The sequence below is a fragment of the Geotrypetes seraphini genome, chromosome 1 (genome assembly GCF_902459505.1).
Source record: "Geotrypetes seraphini chromosome 1, aGeoSer1.1, whole genome shotgun sequence".
Classification (NCBI taxonomy): Eukaryota; Metazoa; Chordata; class Amphibia; order Gymnophiona; family Dermophiidae; genus Geotrypetes; species Geotrypetes seraphini.
In genome coordinates this window covers 201,633,750-201,655,997 of record NC_047084.1, presented here as the reverse complement: position 1 = coordinate 201,655,997, position 22,248 = coordinate 201,633,750, and the positions used below count along the sequence as shown (strand labels likewise).

The 22,248-nt window shown below is 45.0% G+C and overlaps 1 protein-coding gene across 5 annotated transcripts in view; it reads right to left on the bottom strand.

Moving 5' to 3' along the window:
• The window catches only part of LOC117360265 (general transcription factor IIE subunit 1-like), a 40,161-nt gene that overhangs the window by 9,319 nt on the left and 8,594 nt on the right, over nt 1-22,248 (bottom strand). For all 5 annotated transcript variants that reach the window (XM_033943947.1, XM_033943969.1, XM_033943962.1 and 2 more), the window contains exon 3: nt 3,619-3,820. In XM_033943947.1, coding sequence (XP_033799838.1) covers nt 3,619-3,820 — 202 coding nt within the window. The remainder of the gene's footprint in view (nt 1-3,618; nt 3,821-22,248) is intronic.

The following is a 22,248-nucleotide window of genomic DNA, read 5'->3' as shown; positions in this document are numbered from 1 at the left end:
CTATCCCATGACTTTAATTTTCTCAGGAGCCTCTCATGAGGAACTTTATCAAAAGCTTTCTGAAAATCTAGATACCTACATCAACCGGCTCACCTTTATCCACACCTTCAAAGAAGTCAAGCAAATTGGTGAGGCAAGATCTCCCTTGGCTGAACCCATGCTAACTCTGTCTCATTAAATCATGTTTGTCTACTTGTTCCAAAATTTTATTTTTTATAATTGGTTTCATCATTTTGCTCGGCAGCTCATTGTAGTACAAATGAAATTGTTGAACGACAAAGAAACATTATGTTGAGTAATATGTGAAAAACTAAAACCTATGGAGTGTAGCATATTGTTAATGTGCTGCAATGAGATGTTCCAACACAAGCCCTCTCCACTTTACTAGCATTCATGTTTTCACTAGGTCTTTAATTTTTATTAAATTTTTAGGATTTTACTCATTGTTGTTATCCATATGGTTCTCAACTAGTGAAGCATAGGACAACTAAGTATGTATACGTGCCCACTACTTATTCACCGATTCTGATCTGTCTTTTCGCTACCATCTTCCCATTACAACATAATCTCAAAATCATTTCACCCCAATCCAGCAGTATTCACTACTTTGCATATTCACATTTCCATTCATATTTTTAATCACCAGCATATCTTTGTTTTCACACACCATTCCAGTCATTCTCTTTGATAATCTTCACTATCCCTTACACCGTTGGTCACGTTCAGCGATAACTCACAATTCACAGTTTCTTTTCGTCTTTGTTCTGCCTAAATATTTGGTGCCAACTAATCCAGTGATCAGTGCAATTCTATAAAATGTTAAGCACACTGTGCAGAATCACGCTCAGCACCACCAGGCATCCTAACTTTTAGGCCAGGGTTTGCTTGGCATAAATGCCTAAATCTAAGTTAGGCATACACTGGCCTATATTCTAGAAATCATGTGCATACCTAAAAAAAACAAACCCACCCACTTTCAACCCCCTAACCATGCCCCCCTTTAGATAGATACTTTGGATAAGAGGTACCTAACCTTTAGAGAATCACATCTATCTAACTGCCAATTATTTCAATTAACATCAATTATGAGTTGTTAACTGCCAACTACTGGTGCTGATTACATTTATCAATCAATTAAGTTAGTCATCTATAGTGGCTGGGCGTGCAGAGGTAGGCACCTAACTTTAGGCGGACTTCATAGAATTTCCCAGAGTGAGGGGAGGAGAGAGAGGGAATAAGGAAGAATCTCAAAGAGGGAATCCTGGAGGGAAAATATTATGACATACATGCCAATTCCTTCTTTCACATGTGCACTTTGGTTCCTTAAACTCGCCCCCTCCATTTTCCTCATTCCACTTATACCTCCCTTAATCCCTTCACATCTAGTCCCAACATGTCCTCACACAATTTCTCCTTTGCAAATGGTAAAGAAAGATGAATACTACAGATCTACTCACAAAACCCTAAGTGGATGAATGCATTAAAACAGGATGGGAGCAGGTAGTAGGCAAAGAGCCTTATGAATGCGACATGCCATTTCCCAAACCCGTATACTTCACCTCTATAGTGGGCCACGAGTCATAAAAAAGCCTTGAACTTACTTAAGCAAATTTCTCTAACATCTAGATTTGTAGATTTTCTTATGAGAAAGACTGTGATCATCTAGATCTAAGGCAGTGGAGAAATCCAGCTGCATCACCACTTTCTTCAAGCCCTTGTTCAGTTTTAACAGTAACTCTCATCAATGCAACCAGTACATGATTTCCTACACCCTGATCAAAAATCTTCTACAATAAAAATCAAATAGCTGAAGGATTTCCTGATATTGCAGGGCTTGGTTAATACTTACAGAAGGATGGTGATTACCTGGACTGACTTTGGTAGCAAGCGGATTGAATAATAGAAAATCCAGATGCTGGAATATTCCTTTTAAAAAGTTCACACACTGGCCCGGATTCTATAACGGCATCCCAATTCTAGGTGGCTAACTGCTGCCTAACCAGCCAATCGGGACGCACATTTTCTTAAAAAAAACAAACAAAAAAAAAACCCTCCTGAGGCAGTCTGCCTATATTGCAGGCGCCTCCAGGAGCCTAGGGAGGTGCAGAAGCCCACCTAAGGCTTGGCCCGGAAGTAGCCTTAGGCAGATCTAGGCGACCGTATGTGTCTCCCTAGGCCAGCAGTAGATGCGTACAATGTAGGCCAGCAAAATGCTGGCCTACATTGTAAGCAGACGCGGCCACTCAGCTTATCATGGCAAGGGATCTCCCTGCTGCGATAAGTTTAGCGGCCGCTCATACATTGCCGGTAGAAGGGATGCCCAATCCCTCCTGCTAATACCCGCTATGAACCTCCCCTCCCCCCCCGAACGATCGCGACAGAAGGGATGCCTAATCTCTCCTGCCGGAAACCCCCCACCCCTCCCTGAATGATCACGGCAAGAGGGATACCCAATCCTTCCTGCCAGAACACCCCTCCCCAGAAAGTTTGCATCATGGGATGCACTGGGGAGGGGACTAATGGCCTGATTGGCCCAGGTGCTTAAGGCCCCTCCTGTAGGGAATCTTAGGCCCATCTCCCAGTGCATTTTGGGATGCACTATGAGTGGCCTAAGATTCTGATTGGCCAGATCTCCTAGGCCCCTCCCATGGCGTGGTGGTCTGGGGGATCTGGCCAATTGGAATCTTAGGCCACTCTCAGTACATCCCAGAATGCACTGGGAGATGGGCCTAATATTCGTGTTGGCCCAGGTGCCTAAGCCCCCTCCTACAGAAGGGGCCTTAAGCACCTGGGCCAATCAAGCCATTAGGCCCCTCCCCAGTGCATCCCATGATGCACTGGAAGGGGCACACCCAACATTGCAGGGGAGGGGGGGTGTCGGCAGGAAGGACTGCTCCGATTGTTGGGGGGCGGGTGTCCAGCAGGAGAGACTGAGCATCTTTCCTGCTGGGGAACACTGGTGTAGGTTTGAAGGTGCTGGGCAGGAGGGACTGGGCATCCCTCCTGCCATGACTGTTCAGGGAGGGGGGGTTTCACAGCAGGTGTTTGCAGGAGGGACTGGGCATCCCTCCTGCCATGCAATGTTTGGGGGGGAGGGTCATTCTGGCAGGAGAGATTGGGCATCCCTCCTTCTGGAAGTCTTCGTGGGGAGTGGGGACTGGTTGGCGCTAAACTTATCACAGCAAGGAGATCCCTTGCCACGATAAGCTTAACGGCAACACGATTCTCTAACTGGCGTCTGTAACATGGATGTCAGAGAATTGGGTTCTTTTAGGCAGGCTTAGGTGCAATTCTGTATAGGACGCCCGTGTGCGATTCTCAAAAGCCGCTTAGGCAGCTTCTGAGACTGCGCGTCCTATACAGAATCCAGGTCTGAGTGTTACATATTGAGCGTTATTTTTTGTTTTCAGTAACAAACAGGAAAAAATACTAAACTATTTGTGATATTTTAACTTTTTTTTTTAACTTTATATTGGGCTTATGATAACTAATACAGAGATTATGATAAATAAAATTAAATAAAGAATGGAAGTAGTTCAGAAAATTGAAAAACTGGATAATCGGAGTTTGGATAATCGGTATTCTACTGTATATACATAAAGAAATTGTGCTTCTTACCTAATTGCTAGCTCTGGAATTTCTACTGGCTGAGGTTCCAATAGGTCAGATGAAAGAACAATGTCTTCAGTCTCCCGCAGTAACACAAAGATTGGTTCTATCTGCTCATTGAATTTTGCTAGCAGCGTTCGAGCATCACGTTTGGGTAATGCTGATAAGTCTTCCTCAACCTCCATGCTGCAGTACGTACATCGGAAGGTTTCTGTAACAATTTTTGGTCAAATTACAAAAAAAATATTCTAAAAACATTAAATTTCCAACCAAGATTTCAGAAAGATCATAGCAAAAAGGAACTAGAAAAAACCCATTATAAACCTGTGGAAAAATAAGGCTTCAAGAATGCTTTCCAGAGTAGCCAGGACGATGCAAGAATCTGGAGGTACCATAAGTATCTCTTCATTCTTTTACCTCTTCAATTAACTTTCAGATTCCCCTTAGATTTGATAACTGAACTTAATCACGATCACCTCAACACCATTACTTCTAAAATACATAATTGACATTAAATTTTATTTCACATACGCACACATTATATGGGAAAAATTTTATAAAAGATTTTCTACATGTAAAGTCTATTCAACATACAAAAAAAGGGCTTTTAATGACTTGCAGAACTGCATATGTGCCTCATAAAACAATAGGTGCCTCATCATACAACCTGTGCATAGTTTGGGTAGTGTGGTGGTATTTAACCTGTTGTGAAGCAGGTGTAAATTTATGTGCTAATGTGGCTGGCTCAAGAAGCCTATCTTATAAAGGCACACAGGCTTACAATGGGCACCTTTTTAGACCTGTCACAGCTGGGATACTATTATAATAGATCCCCTATTTACCTAGATAACTGAGGTATTTGAGAACTGCCAACCTTCCCTGAGGTTAAAAGTTTGCATAGCTGCCAGGACCTATTGCTTTATTTTTACTTCAGCGACTCTCTGTTGCTATCCCAGGTTGACTGCCTAATCTGCATATTTTGGTAAAGCTGACCTTATTTACTTTACATTAGCGATTTCTATACCTTGCGGTTCAAGGCAGATTACATAAGAATTGTTATGATATTAAGAAGTACATAAGGAATAGTCTGAACATTTTCTAATTTGCTAAGGAGTAGATAGTATTGCAGGTGAAGTTTGGGACATGTCTGGTTGTGATATATTGGTTTTATGTATTTTTTGAAAAGTAGGGTTTTTGTTTCTTTTTTGGAGGTTTTGTAGTCTGTGGTTGAAATCAGCAGATTGGTGAGTTGTCTGTCCAGTTTCGCTGCTCTGGTGGCTAATAGGTTGTCATACAGTTTTCTTCGTTTGACATTTTTGGTTGGCGGGTGTGTATATATTGTGTGGGTTCTCCTGTGTCTGGTTGAGGTGGATTGGTTAGTCGATTATTCCAGTAGGTTGGGCTGTCTCCATTTATAGCTTTAAATAGTAGGCAGTGGAATTTGAAGTGTACTCTGGCTTGTAATGGGAGCCAGTGTAAGTCGTGGTATGCCTCTGTAATGTGGTCGTATTCCCATCAGATCTGTAGAATGAGCATTAGGGTTCTTACTGCATGTTTTGTATTATCTTTCACTTCAGAAATTTAATTGGTATCAGTTTTTCAAATGGATTCCGTTACTGAGTCTAGATCATTAATTTTGATGATTAGAACACAAGAACTTGACCAGAACAGGACGTTACTTTGCTCAGATCCATCTCCAATGCAAAACATGTGTCCACTAGAGAATGGGACAGGGGACAGCGACAAAACTCATGGGGATGGGGAAATTTGAGTTCCTGTATGCACGGGGACAAATTTGTCCCTGTGTCATTCTGTAGTGTCCACATCTGACATAAGAATAGCCTTACTGGGTCAGACCAATAGTCCATCTAGCCCAGTAGCCCGTTCTCACGGTGGCCAATCCAGGTCACTAGTTCCTGGCCAAAACCCAAAGTGTAGCAATATTCCATGCTACTAATACAGGGCAAGCAGTGGCTTCCCCCATGTCTTTCTCAATAACAGACTATGGACTTTTCCTCCAGGAACTTGTCCAAATCTTTCTTAAAACCAGCTATGCTATCCGCTCTTACCCACATCCTCTGGCAACGCGTTCCAGAGCTTAACTATTCTCCAAGTGAAAAAAATTTTCCTCCTATTGGTTTTAAGAGCATTTCCCTGTAACTTCATTGAGTGTTCCCTAGTCTTTGTAATTTTTGACAGAGTGAGGAGAAAAGGAAAAAAAATAATATAAAATAAAATCGATCCACTTGTATCCGTTCTACTCCACTCAGGATTTTGTAGATTTCAAATAATACCTCCCCTCAGCCATCTCTTTTCCAAGCTAAAGAGCCCTAACCGTTTTAGTCTTTCCTCATACGAGAGGAGTTCCATCCTCTTTATCATCTTGGTCGCTCTTCTTTGAACCTTTTCTAGCGCCACTATATCTTTCTTGAGATAAGGAGACCAGAATTGAACGCAATACTCCAAATGAGCAATACAGGGGCATTTATAAAACATTCTTAGTTTTGTTAACCATTCCTTTTTTAATAATTCCCAGCATCCTGTTTGCTTTTTTGGCCTTTGTAGCACATTAGGTGGAAGGTTTCATCATATTGTCTACAATGATACCCAGATCTTTTTCTTGGGTGCTAACCCCAAAGGTGGACCCTAGCATGCAGTAACTGTGATTCAGGTTATTCTTCCAATGTGCATCACTTTGCATTTGTCCACATTAAATTTCATCTGCCACTTGGATGCCCAGTCTTCCAATTTACTAAGGTCTGCCTGCAATTTTTCACAATCCGCATGCTTTAACAACTTTGAACAATTTAGTGTCATCTGCAAATTTAATAACCTCACTTGTTGTTCCAATTTCCAGATCATTTATAAATAAGTTAAATAGCACCGGTCCCACTATAGACCCCTGCGGCACTCCACTGTTTACTCTCCTCCATTGAGAAAAATTACCATTTAAAACCTATCCTCTGTTTTCTATCCGATAACCAATTCCAAATCCACAACTGAACTTTGCACTTATCCCATGACTCTTTAATTTTCTTAGGAGCCTCTCGTGAGAAACTTTATCAAAAGCTTTCTGAAAATCTAGATACACTATATCAACCGGCTCACGTTTATCCACATATTTATTCACACCTTCAAAGAAGTCAAGCAAATTGGTGAGGCAAGATCTTCCTCGGCTGAACCCATGCTGATTCCGTTTCATTAAATCATGTTTGACTACGTGTTCCAGAATTTTATTTTTTATAATCGTTTCTACCATTTTGCCCGGCACCGACGTGAGGCTGTAATTTCCAGGATCTCCCCTCGAGCCATTTTTAAAAAGCGGCATAATATTTGCCACCATCCAATCTTCAGTTACTACAGACAATTTTAGCGACAGGTTACAGATCACTAACTGCAGATCAGCAATTTCATATTTGAGTTCTTTTAGTACCCTGGGATGTATACCTTCCGGTCCAATTTATCACTTTTTATCTTGTCGATTTGGCTAAGTACATCATTCAGATTCACTGAGATTTTTCAGTTCCTCCACATCATCACCCTGAAAACCATTTCCAGTTCAGGTAGATATTTTACATCTTCTTCTGTAAAGACCGAAGCAAAGAATTAATTCAGTCTTTCCGCTATGGCCTTATCCTCCCTGAGTGCACCTTTCTCTCCTTGGTCATCCAACGGTTCCACAGATTTCCTCACAAGTTTTCTGCTTCTGATGTACCTAAAAAAATTGCTATAAGTTTTTGCCTCCTTTTGCAAGTTTCTCTTCATATTCTTTCTTTTTTCATAAAATCATGTTTATTGAGACAAAAGACAACCAAACAGCATGTACAGAGAACAATGCATCAAAACAAGCATTTGCAAAGAAAGCATTTATCGAAGTTGCACATGAGCAAGATGGGCAAGATATCAGTGTCAGAGAAGTGACAAGAGAGCTGGAGTGGTAAAGATAGGAATACATACTAGCCAGCAGCCCCAGTCCATTTTATATTAATGAGACTGTCAGAATCCCCAAACGATTCAACACTTTCATCCATTCCAAGCATACAAAGCACACAAGCCACACATAGGAGGATGAAATACTCATATGGATTAAACACTGGTTGGCGGATAGGAAACAGAGAGTAGGGGTAAATGGACAATACTCGGACTGGAAAAGCGTCACAAGTGGAGTGCCGCAGGGTTCGGTGCTTGGACCCGTGCTCTTCAACATATTTATAAACGACCTGGAAATTGGTACGACAAGCGAGGTGATTAAATTTGCAGATGATACAAAATTATTCAGAGTAGTGAAGACACAGAAGGATTGCGAAGACACGCTCGAGAAATGGGCCGTGACATGGCAAATGAGGTTTAACATGGATAAATGTAAGGTGATGCATGTCGGTAACAAAAATCTTATACATGAATACAGGATGTCTGGTGTGGTATGATGTAGGCAGCTGTCCAGGCCTACCTCGGTAATGAGACCTCGAACGCTATATACTGGTTTCAATAAGTATATATTTATTTAGCCAATCAATAACAGCTTACAGGAATAAATCATTCAGCATATAGCGTAACAGAAGGTGATCTCCAGGCCTAGAGATCCTCTGATGTCTGTTCTGACCTCTCCCTTCTAAAGGCCTGGTTTTTATACATTTCTTAGTGGCCAACACCACGTTGGTCTACATCACATGATACATCCTTATTGGCTACTTTCCTATGCTTTACTGCCTAGTTACATTCCTTTATTGGCTGGTTGACCTGCGTCATGTTATATGTTCACCCTGTTTCCCGTAAGACCTAACCTATTCCCCGAAATGTCTGTTCCCGAACCATATTAGTATTTCCGAGCACAAGACCCCCTCCCAACTGCAAATATTTCTGACAATTGCTATTAGATGATATTTCTTGTGAATTCTATCTTCTGAGAATTCTGTCTTCTGACCATGGTCTGTTTATCTCTTCATGATATCTGGCTGGGTGGGCCCTGATGTCAGACCGCAGCATCAGGACCTATTATTTTCTCTCAAGTTTCACTGACACAGTAGTTAACTTTTGCTTAAAAACTGGGTATTTCTTCATTCTTGCATGCCTTCTGGTAAATTGTGTGTAATATCTTTTTACAGTTAATCTACTGTTTCCATCAGCTACAGAGATAAGATACTAGTTGCAGGGGGAGAGAAAGGTTTTTGTAGAGAGAACAGTTTCTGCGAGCTTATGGTTTTTCCCTATCCCACTTCACCTGGCTGGTTCAATGTCAGGACTTACAGGGATTCTTCCAGAACTTCCATGCTTTACCTTCTTGCCATCTCCCTCCTTCTCTCAGGTACGCAGAAAGACCCCCCAGGAAAGAGACTTGGGAGTGCTGGTCGACAAGTCGATGAAGCTGTCCACGTAATGCGCGGCAGCTGCAAAAAGGGTGAACAGAATGCTAGGAATGATTAAGAAGGGGATCACAAACAGATCGGAGAAGGTTATCATGCCGCTGTACCGGGCCATGGTACGCCCTCACTTGGAATACTGTGTCCAGCACATGAAGAAGGACACAGTACTACTCGAAAGGGGCCAGAGAAGAGCGACTAAAATGGTTAAGGGGCTGGAGGAGTTGCCGTACAATAAAAGGCTAGAGAAACTGGGCCTCTTCTCCCTTGAAAATAGGACACCGAGAGGGGACATGATCGAAACATTCAAGATAATGAAGGGAATAGAATTAGTAAAGACAGGTTGTTCACCCTCTCCAAGGTAGAGAGAACGAGAGGGCACTCTCTAAAGTTAAAAGGGATAGATTCCGTACAAACGTAAGGCAGTTCTTTCTCACCCAGAGAGTGGTAGAAAACTGGAACGCTCTTCCAGAGGCTGTTATAGGGGAAAACACCCTCCAAGGATTCAAGACAAAGTTAGACAAGTTCCTGCTGAACCAGAACGTACGCAGGTAAGGCTAGTCTCATTTAGGGCACTGGCCTTTGACCTAAGGGCAGCCTTGGGAGCGGACTGCTGGGCGCGATGGACCACTGCTCTGACCCAGCAGCGGCAATTCTTATGTTCTTATCTGTACATGCACTCACTCACACACACACATACACACACACACACTCAACCAGGGGACATCACCTTCTCCGAGCAGGTAAACGCAACACTCAACTGTTGAAACACCAAATGGGACACCAGACCAGCAGTGAGTGAAAAGAAAACCAGCAAGGACTCCAATTTCAGGAGTAAAGGAGTGGCCCCATGGCAGATCAGAGGGCCAAGAGGTATGGGAAGGCAAGTAGCATTGAGTGGCATGGCAAGGGCATTGCATAGCAATCAGTACTCAAGACCCCAAAGTACAAACAGCCAAGTATGTACAATTATATTCAAGCATTGCTGTCCAGAAACTCCTTCCATAAATCACAATAAGATTTCCACACACCCTGTGGGCGAGACAAGTAGGTGTCCAGCTCATATCGTGCCTGCTGTTTCATCAGGGCGATCTACATAGAATAAGGAGGAGCTTCCTCCTTACTTCAAAATGAGTTTTCTCCCCAAGAGGATAAATTCCTATGAAGACAAGATCAGGCCATGGTGTGCCAGCTCTTGTACGTCCCCCAACAATAAGGCAGGACTGTTCCAGGGCTCAGCCCCCTGCAGCAAACCCAGCCAAACTGCATTGAATAGAGTCCTAGAGAGTCAAGTGCATACAAACAAAAAAGGAGTAAAGGAAGGTACCCTTTTGGTGTTTACATTTAAGACACTTGTCAGTAGACCACAGCCCTATAGTGTGCCCATGAGCATGGGTAAGATATGCTCTATGCAGAATTTTGTATTGCTTCTCTTGCAGGAACACTGCTTTCACATGGATGAACAGTGTTTGAAAGAGGAGGTAGATATCATGTATGGAGACCTCCAGCCCAAATTCTGTAGACCATTCCCGCACTAAAGAGGACAAACACCCCTCCCCGGAACAGTCTCTGCCCTCCCCGTACCATGTAAAAATCTTGTTAGCTAGGGTGGAGTAGAAAGGAAAAGCAGATCCAATTTGCCATAGGCCCATTGCTCCCCATGCTCCCATTCCAGTGAGCAGTGATAGTGGTGAATTTGGAAATAGGTGGAAGAGTGAGTGTAAGGTAAGTGTCATGCAGCCTGCATCTGTGCGAGAGAGGGGAACAGTCTCCCACCCAATTGCAATGCAGCACCTATGATCGTGTCGCGCCCCTAGTGCCCCTGCAAGTCCTTGCATACCCAGAACAAAATCCAGGTTACGAAGGAGGAACAGATAAGGGGAGTTTGGCCTGCTGCAGCTGCCACCAGCATCAGGCTTTATGAAATGATAAAAGGAACTAAAAAGCCTGGGTGCAGAGCCCCTCGCTTCCCCTCCCCCCAGACTTATGGATAATATATGAAAAAGACTAGGGTGAACAGCAGTCTTCAAGCAGTGCCAAAGGGGAATAGAAATGGGAAGATAACAGATGTTCATAGATCCATCGCAGAAGTGCCGCAACATTGTATACACGGCAGGTGGGTAAGCCAAGTCCATCCCTGGCCTTACTTTGGGTCAATTTAAGAGCACTAATATGGGCCACTTTACCTCACCCCCCCCCCATGAAAGAGCGAATAATAGATTGGTAAGAGTGCTCATCACTACGCAATATTCAAACTGGTATGGTCTGGAGCGGATATAGTAGTTTCGGAAACAGCACCATTTTTACCAGAACTACCTGGCCCAGCAAGGAGAGGGGGAGCGAATGCCATTTGTGGCATAAGGTTTTTATTTTCCCAATAGTAGCAGTAATGTTTGTTGCATATAATTTTCTCAGATCCCGATAAAGCACGATGCTCAAATATTTCAACTTCCCAGGTGCTATACCAATACCCAACCCTGCCCACCAAGACTCCGATGCAGGGGCGCCCAACAAAAGACCCTCCATCTTGTCAAAGTTAATTTTTAGGCCAGAGAATTTGCCGTATAAATTGATAAGAAACATTGAGATTGGAACGGTCTGATCAGCATGCTTGACATATAACAGCATATCATTGGCGAACATGCTTATGCGGAATTTTTGGCTACTTATGCGCAGTCCCTCCAATGCAGGGTCTTGACGAATCTGTATGGCTAGGGGCTCCAGAGAGAGAAGAAAGAGAAGCGGGGAAAGGGGGCAACCTTGTCTCGTGCCTTTCCCCTAAGGGAGAGCTGAGAGCGGGGATTGTGATATAGAGCAGACAGCCAATCAATGAAAGCGCCCGGAAACCGAAGTTCCAAAGTCCAGAAGAGATGAGTCCAAGAGACCAAATTGAAAGCTCTCGACATCCAGGCTAGTGATAAGCGCCCGATCGGCGGAGGCATGAGGGAACTGCAACACCGCAAGGACCTTCAAAAGATTAATTTGAGGCGTGTCTGCCAGCACAAAGCCCACCTGATCCTCATGTATGAGGGATGGGAGAAAGATGTTGAGATGCGCTGCTAGGATACTGACCAGGATCTTAACATCTTGGTTTAGAAGGGATATGTGCCTATAAGACCGAAGAGCATCGAGTGACCGGCCCGGCTTTGGAAGGATGATGATATGAGCCCTATTGTGGGTATCCCCAGGGAGTGGGGAGGGGGGATTGACGGTGTGCAGTTCCATAAATTAAGCTTGTAAGGGTAAGAGAGCCAAGGGGTCCAAAGGTTTATAGAACTCAGGACCCAGCTCATCGGTACCCAGTGTCTTGGTCAATTTAAGTTTTTTGATGGCCATCTGTATCTCCTCACCCGTGATAGGAGCATTAAGAAGTGCCTGTTGTTCTGTGGACAACCGAGGTAATGCATACTCCTCTCTAGCATCACTAGCATAGGACTGGGCGAAATATAATTCCGTATAGAAGTTCAAACTACTGCGTGATAGCCTGATGATTAGAGTGCATTACACCCTGTTTATCCTTAATGAAGTGATAATGTGTCAAGCCTTGTGAGGGCGCACTAAATTGGCTAGCATGCAACCCGTTTTATTGCCCCACCGATGAAGTCTATATTTGTAGCAGTATAAAGAAGTGCCTGTTGTTCTGTGGACAACCGAGGTAATGCATACTCCTCTCTAGCATCACTAGCATAGGACTGGGCGAAATATAATTCCGTATAGAAGTTCAAACTACTGCGTGATAGCCTGATGATTAGAGTGCATTACACCCTGTTTATCCTTAATGAAGTGATAATGTGTCAAGCCTTGTGAGGGCGCACTAAATTGGCTAGCATGCAACCCGTTTTATTGCCCCACCGATGAAGTCTATATTTGTAGCAGTATATGTTATGGTTCGCTCTCTGATCCAAAAGGGCATTAATTTTGGACTTCAAAAGACCCATGGCCTGTTTGGTATCATCATCGAGGCGGGAAATATGAAGTTTCCGGAAAGTGACAAGACCCCGAGTTCCCTATCGCGTCGTTTTTTTCAGTGAGGCTGAAGCATGAATATGCCAATCATCTTTGCAGCTTCCCAATATATGACCGGACCCACGCCCTCCACGGAATTAGTTTGCTCAAAGTCCTCCCATTTCTTATGAAAATAATCGTGGAAGTTGGCATCCGCATATAGATGGGGGATATGTGCTAGATCCTGTCCCCTTTCTGGGAGCTGAACCATAAGGTGAGGCCCAAAAGAGCATGATCAGAGACTAGGGGCGTGGTAATGTGAGCGCTGGTCATTTGAGGGAAAAGAGAGTCAGAGACCAAAAGATAGTCAATGCGGGAGTATGTTGTATGAGGGTGTGAATAGAATGAAAACTCAAGCTCTTCTGGATGCATGATTCGCCATGAACCAAGAAGCCCAGCTCCTTTAGAAGAAAATTTACCCCCACTAGTGAAATGACCCCTTGGCACGAGTTTAGCTGGCTTATTGTCCCATTGGGGGTGGGCTACCATATTGAAATCTCCTCCTAAAATTAATGGCTGAGGGGAGAGCGGAGCCAAAAGGCCCACCAGGGAGGAAAAAAAAAAATGAGAGTAAGTATTGGAGGCATAGATATTGCACAAGATTAGGGGTTTACCCCAAAGCTCCCCAATCAAAACTAGAAACCGCCCATTAGGATCCGCTATTTGTCTATGAATGTGAAAGGGTATGTTTTTGTGGATAAGTATAGCCATCCCGCATTTTCTTGCTGTAAAAGAGGCATAGCCTACCCATTCCCTGCAAAGTTTGGTATGCTTTGTAGGAGTCAAGTGGGTCTCTTGTAAAAATGCTGTCAGGGCGTTCTTTTTTAAGATAGGCCAAAAGTTTTGTGCGCTTAATTGGGGAGTGTATCCCATCTACATTGAGAGATTTTACATTCAATCGAGTTATATCATGTGATCAGTACCAAGAAATATAAGCAAGATATAAAACTGATGAACAATGCAAGGGTGGGGCATCCCAGCCACATCCCACTCTCAGCAGTACACTCACCGGCAATCTGGAAAAGAAATGAGAAAGAGGGGCCACAGCACGTGGCTTCCACCCAGCAATAAGGAACAGACAGATATACTCATGCACACTACACCATACACACCACCCATTCAAACCCTATTCCCTATTGCAGATGGAAAATCACTGCTAAACCCAAACCCCAAAATAGTGCAAACAGGCAGAGCTAACAGTAACCCAGCCCTGCAAACTCAAGCCCAAAAGATATGTAGCCCCGGTCAGATACAACCAGGGCTGGTCTAAGCAGAGCCGCAAAACGGAACTAGAGCAGTTAACACTTAACACAGCAAACCATAGACATAACTAACGTGACCATTTTTTTTTTCATCATAATGGGACATCTATTAATTGTCAGTCTCATCCCCAATCCCTCCCTCCAGCGCCCAATTCAAACCCTCCCTCCATCCGCCACTACTGCTGCCAATTGCCAGCCTCTCTCCTTACCTCCCTCCAGCGCTGCTGCTACTAATTGCCGCCCAGAAGCCTTCTTCCCGACATCAATTCTGACGTCAGAAAGGAAGTTCCGGGCCAGCCAATCACTGCCTGGCTGGCCCGGAACGTCCTCTCCAGCAGCAGCAGTGTGGGGGGGAGGGGTTTGTTGATTTGGCACTGGAGGGAGGTAAGGAGAGCAACAGAGGCAGCTGACCGGGGGGGTTGAATCGGGCGCTGGAGGGAGGCTTTTATTACGCGGCAGGGAGGGCGAGGAAGCGATCACCTGTCCCATTGTCCCTGCGCACAGCTTCAGGTTGTTGGCCCTGAAAATGGGACATTTTGGCGTCCTGAAGCTGTGTGTGGGGACAACAGGACAGGAGATCTAAAAACGGAACGGTCCCATTCAAAACGGGACATATGGTCAACTTAGACATAAAATAGATAGGAGCAGGCCTCTGGGTGTCCCATATGTAAAAAGACATAAATTCCCCTCCAGATTAGACTCTGCCCTCACAGAGCGATCCAGGACATGTAATAGAACAAAGGATCACCAAGAGAGAGAGAGTCAGGTCAGACTCCAATAACGGCCCAATAAGGGGAAAGAATAAAAAAACAAATGCAAGAACTAGCAGGCCTTCAGTGCACAGTAGGGCAAGTCCCCATGGTCCCCACACAGTGGAGGCAAAAGTCGTGCCAAGCAGAGTGTGCGGCAGGAAACCCCGCCAAGGTCCAAGTAGCTGGAGTCGTGGGGACATAGACCCATATCATCAACCAGGCCAGTGGGGCAGTGTGACAACAAAACCAAAAGGAAAATCAGAGGTTCAACAGAAAACAGCCAACCCAGAAGAATCTGCCATGTTCAAGGAGAGAGGCCTCGGTGCACCAACAGATGCGGGCAGAAAGACAAAAAGGTGAAAAAAAAACACCTGAGCAGGTCAAACACATCTCCAGAACGGGCCCTCCGCTGTCTACCGACAAGGGGACCAGCTAGTGGCAGAGCCTCTCCTGGCATGACTGTAATCCATCAAACGTAATACACATAAAATAAGGGAACTTCTTTCTTCAAAGGTGATAAAAAGATATCATTCAAAAAAATAATCACCTTATCCCCATATGGATAAATAAATAAATAAAATACATTCATGATCACTATAGTGACTCTAGACTTCTAAATGAACGCTCAGACCCATAACCGAAACTCTAGTGAAGAATCACGGAGTCAGTTATAATAGAGACCATCACAGCAAGTTCACTGTCTCTGCCACCTGCTAGTAGACATCACTATTTTACTTCAAATCTTGATTTAACATGCAAGGTATAATGGGTGAATTATCTGGATGCAGGATGGCAATGCTGCTGCTCTCTAACTGCTCCGGGTACATATTTAAAATGTTAACACATTGTAGCTGCCATATGCTGTTCGACCCCCCATGTTAAATCAAGATTTGAAGTAAAATAGTGGTGTTTACTAGCAGGTGGCAGAGATAGTGAACTTGCTGTGATGGTCTCTATTATAACTGATTCCGTGATTCTTCACTAGAGTTTCGGTTATGGGTCTGAGCGTTCACTTAGAAGTCTAGAGTCACTGTAGTAATCATGAATGTATTTATTCATTTATCCATATGGGGATAAGGTGATTATTTTTTGAAAATAATCCATCAAAGTCAGAAGACAAATAACGGGCTTACCTAAGACCATGTGTGGTGAAGAGTCAAGAGGCACGACAATCCCCGGGTACTGAAGCAGGGAGAGATTTAATGAACCCATACAGCTCTGCAGGTGTGTTGTAGAAGGCATTGGTGTTGTTGTAGGTCACTCGGGCTCTAGTGGGATACAGCAGAGAGAAGCGGATGTTTCGCTTGAGCAACTCATTGCAGTAAGGTGCCCTAGCTCTGCGCCTGGAGGAGACATGGGGCGAGAAGTCTTGAAAAATCAGTACTTTGTTGCCCTCCAGTTGTAGGTTGAGGTCTTTCCCCCTGCGATATTGAGCCAGGATGCGCTCCTTAAGTGTGAAGTTGAGGAATCTGGCTATAACAGGCCGAGGCTGCGGATCTTCATCACGAGGTCCCAATCGGTATGCGAGCTCGATGGAGAAGGGCGGCCAAGGGATCAGGGAACGCTACAGCCTTAGGTAGCCATCCTTCCAGCCACTGACGAAGATCAACATCCCTGATGGTGTTAGGAATCCCCACAAAGTGAAGATTGTTACACCTGCCCTGTTTTCCTGGTCCTCAAGTCACTCCGCCATAGTTTTATTGGAAAACTCCAAGGTGCGGAGGCGTTCTTCAAAGTCTGCCACGGTATTTTCTTTCAGTGCTATCCTATCCTCAGCATGCTGCAGCTTGCCTGCTTGAGAATCCAAGCTTTCTTTGAGACCCTCCATGAAGGTATGGATTGAGGACAGTTTTACCTCTATGTCCAGCGTGAGGGATTGAGTCAATTCTTGCACCGCGGCCACCTCCAGTGTAAAAACAGGCGCCTCATGCATCTCCGCCATCTTGCTGTCCTGCACCTTCTGCTTGTCCTTCGCGGTTCGGGCTGATTTAGCTGCCATTTACATTCCCATGTTTGTAAGTGACTTGCTGCTTCAGGCTCAGAAAATTGAGGCTAAAGAGTCCACGTTTGTAAGACCAGCTCCAATAAGTTTTATGCGGGTTAATTAAGCAAGACTTGACTGCAGGGCTCGGACCTGCTGAGAGGCACGTCCGTTCAGCTTTCCGGCATCACATGCCCCCCCATATTCTTTCTTAGCTGTCTTAATCAATGCTTTGCATCTAACTTGCCAGTGCTTGCATTTCTTCCTTAAGATTCTTTTTCCATTCTTTAAAGGATGTTTTTTCGGCTCTAATAGCCTCTTTCACTTCACCTTTTAACCACGCCGGCTCTCGTTTCTTCTTCTTTCCACCTTTGCTGATACGTGGAATACATCTGGTCTGGGCTTCCACGATGGTATTTTTAAATAACATCCACGCCTGGTTTCAGTCCTAACCTTTGCAACCAATCCTTTTAGCTTCTTTTTAACCATTTTCCTCATTTTATCATAGTCGCCCTTTCGAAAATTAAACGTCTCTACAGTAGATTTCTCTTGTGACGTTACTCCCAGTAACAGCTCAAATTCAATCATGTTTACCATTTCCCACTGATCATAAGGGTAGGTAAACAATGCCCTTCAACTTTATAATACTTCTACTACAGGACCCGATACTACACTAAGGTATACGAGTAGGCTATTTTTGAAAGCATGTCAAAAGCAAATCTGCATACATTCCTCACTTTGTTCATTTGGAATGGTTAGAGCAGGAGGCCGAGGACCAAGGAGCCAGCATTCAAATCCTGCTTCTCCCAACAATGTCCTTTTGTGACCTTGAACAAGGAATTTCAAGCCCTTTAGACAGGGGAAACAGTAATACATGAATCTGAACTTACATTGAGCTTGGATGGGGAAAGAAAGGGAAATCAAAAAATTAAAAAATGTTCATAAAACAGGTTCTGGGAGACTCTTACAAACACACAAATTCCCCTTTTTTTCAGCAAAATCTTAGATAGCCACAGAATTACATGATATATAAGACAGTTCATTTTTATTTAAACAAACATGATTCCAGCAATATGAAAAAAAAAGTCACAATGTGCGGTTGTGTTTGGGTGAAGCATGCTTGGAAAGTACAGGGTGGTCCATGGAAAAGTAGCCCACCTCTGGCGATAGTATGATAAGATGAACAAGCAAGTAGATTGAATCTTACCCACAAGTTACAGAGAAGGTGAAAATGGTCCCAGTTCACATCTATGCACCTTTGGGCACATCAGATCATGTTGGCTGATACTACTTGCACCTCCTTCAACAGGTGGAGGGGCATAAACGATAAGTCGTATAAAAGCTCCACGTGTCAGCGGCGTAAAACGTCCAGGGAAATGTGTCGATAATCGAAAGACGTCCAAGCCGGTCGATTATCAGCACGTAACACGTCCACCAGAAACACGTCCACATGCGCTATACCGAAGCATCCAACTTTACCTACCAAAATGTCACTCGTCCAAACAGGACGTACAACTATTTTCGCCATGTTCCGCTAGACGACTTGCTAGTCGTGTAGCGCTCTTTATCTATTAGTTGGCCTGGCACATGTCCCACTGATGTCACACTGTCCCCAACAACGACCTGCATGCCCATATATAAACTACCACGTGGAAGTGCGACCCTTGTGGGTGTAGTAGGAGTTTAGTGAGGAGTAGGAGAGTGGTTGGAGTTTGGTGGAGGTTAGGAGAGTTTAAATTGATTACTGAGTGGGATCGAGTGATTGGAGAGTATTTCTGTGAGTGTGTGTGTGTGAGAGCAAGTGAGAGAGATTGTAAGGGAGACAGACAGGAGTGACAGTGTGAGCGATTGTGGGAGTGAGAGATAGTGTAGTGAGGAAGGGCGTGCCAGGAAGAGTGTGTGGCCACCAGGGTGAGTGTGGGAGAGGGTGTGGGAGTGTGTGTATGAGAGCTTCTGTGAGTGCGTGCGTGTGTGATGGTGGAGCGTAGGGAGCCCAACTACTCCCTAGCGGAGACAGAGTCATTAGAGCTCTGTCTCCAGTATGAGGCACGGGTGTTTGGCCACAATGGCAGGAGGCCACCCCGCAATGTCGCCATGAGGGCCTGGGCCAGAATACGGACACCCTGCATAGGTGAGAACCACCCCAGTACCCATCACTATGTAGTCACTTAACCTGTCACCTATTGCTCCCACCCCCATTTGTCAAGCACCTGCTTGCTTATTCTGTGTTGCATAAAAAAAGAGAGATATAAAGGAAACATAGATAGATAATGAAGGATAACAATATTTTGGCAGGCAGATGTTTAATACCTGGATAGGTCCCTACCTCATCAGAATCTACATGACAGATGTGATGTGCTCAGTGCCTTCATAACGCTGCATATGTTTGAAAAGGATTGTCACCTGACCGTATTCTCCACCATATCTTTATTCCAGGCGTTATGGGGTGTACCGGGACCTCGAGTCCCTGAGGCACAGGTGGCGCAGAGTCCACCGGGAGAACCCAGCCCTCATCCGGCGCACCAGACACCGCTTCCGAGTTGAACGTAAGTGGCAGCCCCCTCCCAAACAAAAAACACTAAAGTCAGTAACACAGCTATGACAGCTGCCTTGTAATAAATACCAGAAATCCTGAAACGTGGATGTGACTCTCAGATGCTAAAAAGCTATAATGGAGGAACGGGAGCTAATGGTCAGCTCAATGAATATCTCTGCAGTTGATATCGGTGCTGATAGTATACCGAGTGCTCATTCTTTGAGGCCCCTCACCGCAATCATCTGCATTGTCAAGGAGGCATACCCGAACAAGGGATATAGGCCTCAGAGACTGCCGGCCACATGTTGCTCTGGAGGTCATCCTCATACCTCCAGACCAATGTCAGGCCTGCTGTTGTGGAGGCATATATCCCTTGGTCAGGTATGCCTCCCTGACAATGCAGATGATTGCGGTGAAGGGCTTCAGAGAGACACGATCAGAATCTAAGCATAATGTGTGCTTCATAGTTGCACCTGTCACCCTCTATTCTATGTCATCTCATGTCTGCTACCTCTCAACGCTCACCTTCTTGTCAATGTGCTCTTCTTTGGCAGCTGTTCTGGTATGCAACCTATTGCCACCCAAAATGTGGGTGATGAGATGCCGGTCAGGCCATTGTGTCAACATATACATCAAGGCCACTCAGTGTCACCTCCATAAGCCTGGCCACCTTTTGTTTAGATATATACCGGTGTCACTTAACACAGAAAGTAGTTTACATGTGTGTTCATACACTGGCACCTAGTCTCAACGGGTTGGGTGGGGGTGGGGGGATAGCTAATTGTGTATGTAGTATAAAAGCTATGCACGCTATGGTTACCCTAACATCATATTCTGTCCATACACAGGTCGTGTACAGCATGCTGCGGAGGGCCTAGCCCAGGAGGTGGTGCAGGATATGTGCCTCGAGGCCGCCAGGGAGGCAGTGGCAGAGGCAGAGGCAGCAGATGAGGAGGAAGGCTACTCTGCATCTGAGGAGAGTCTGCCACATGACAACATAGTGAGAGGTGTCAGATGTGGAGGAGGAGGGCCAGGCGGCAGAGGTGCAGGATGTGGCACAGGGCGTGGCAGAGGTGGTGCCAGAGCATGTGGTGGAGGAGCAGGGAGCATGGGAGGTCCCCGATGTCTATGCAGACATGCCCCCTCTTGAAGGGGATGAGGAGGTGGCGATGGAGGCAGCCAGCGGCCCCAATTGTTCCTCCCCCTCCTGAGGCCTATGAACAGCTACTGAACGTTGTGGCCGATATTCACACTGAACTGCAGGAGGGGAGGCGGGAGACAATGGAGGCCCTGGCAGAGATTGTCAGGCTCCTGCGCCAGCTGGTAGGCATTTTCCAGGAGCCTGTGTAGGAGCCGAAGGGGCAGAGCTGAGGGCCATGGTGGCAATGGACCATTGAGGCCACAATCATGTTACCAACAGTGTCCCTGACATCTCACAAGTAGCTGGCAGATATCCAATGACTGAAAGGACATCACACGGGCGCTCCTTTGCATATTCATGGGACTTTACCTACTGTATCCCATTGGGACATACTTGCATGTTACAGGCTGTCGCCTACAATGTTGTCACCATATTCTCTGCCAATGATTTCAAGTGTTGAGATGTGATGTACAGATGCAAACTGTACATTGATGGTTAAGGTGTGCAATAGTTGCACCGAATGTGTGTTTTCTCCCCATGCCTAGGGTAGGAAAACATGCATATGGTGGGACAGTGTTATATGCAATATAGTTTACCTATCCCATATCAGTGGAAAAGAGGTATGCAGTGAAATGAAAAGACCCTACCATCAGATGGCATGTGGTGTGGAGGCCCAAAGAGTGACACTGAAAATGTGGGAATGGTAGGCTGCATATTTGAGGCGACAGATAGCTTGCCTAACCTATGGGCCAATGGATGATGATGTAACCAGGCCAGGGGTACAGGGAGCAGCAGTGAGAGTAGAAGCCACAACCTCTGGAGACAGAGGCTGCTGCAGCAGGACAGGCCTCACAGATATTTGCTGTCCCTTACAAATTAAAAAGTATGTGAGGCTGAGAACTGCTCGCTTACTTTGCACAGGTCGGAGCAGTTTCAGGCATGTTGGGCCAATCAGCCATGTTGTTACCTTAAGTATGATATTGTGTTTTCTCATAAAGCGTACATATATGTATGGTGAATGTTCTATGACAGTCTATTGTGACCAGGCGGTCTAGCATTCATGTCTACCTCAGCAATGGTGTATGCATTTATATATGAATCATGACAAAACAAAAGCAGAAGTAAATAAAAAACAGATATCTACCTCTAAACTGGGTGTCATGTGTGCTCCCTGATGTCATGTCACTGACCTGCACCTAACAAAAGGTCAGCAGCCTACTGAAAGTGGGAAGGTGCCCATCTTGTAAGTGAGATGTGGATGAGACCATGTCACATGCAGGACCTGAGACAGAGGTTGTGTTAGTAAGAGGTCTAGAATGAGGGGAGAGACATACACCTGTGGGTTCCATGATTTGCAATGCATGTACCACCTGACAGCGCAAATAGCTCCCCCTCATTCTAGAGGCCTGTGCAAACCCTAGACTGACGAGACATCCTAGGCCTGAGGAGTCATGTACAGGACAGCTTGTGACTGCTTTGCAATGCTGGGAATCATATGCAATCAGGTAGATGCCATAAGAGCATCACATGTGCAAGGTGAGGCACTAGGAAGCAGAGCTGTGAAAAATGAGAAGGTATTCCCCCCCCCCCATGACACCTAAA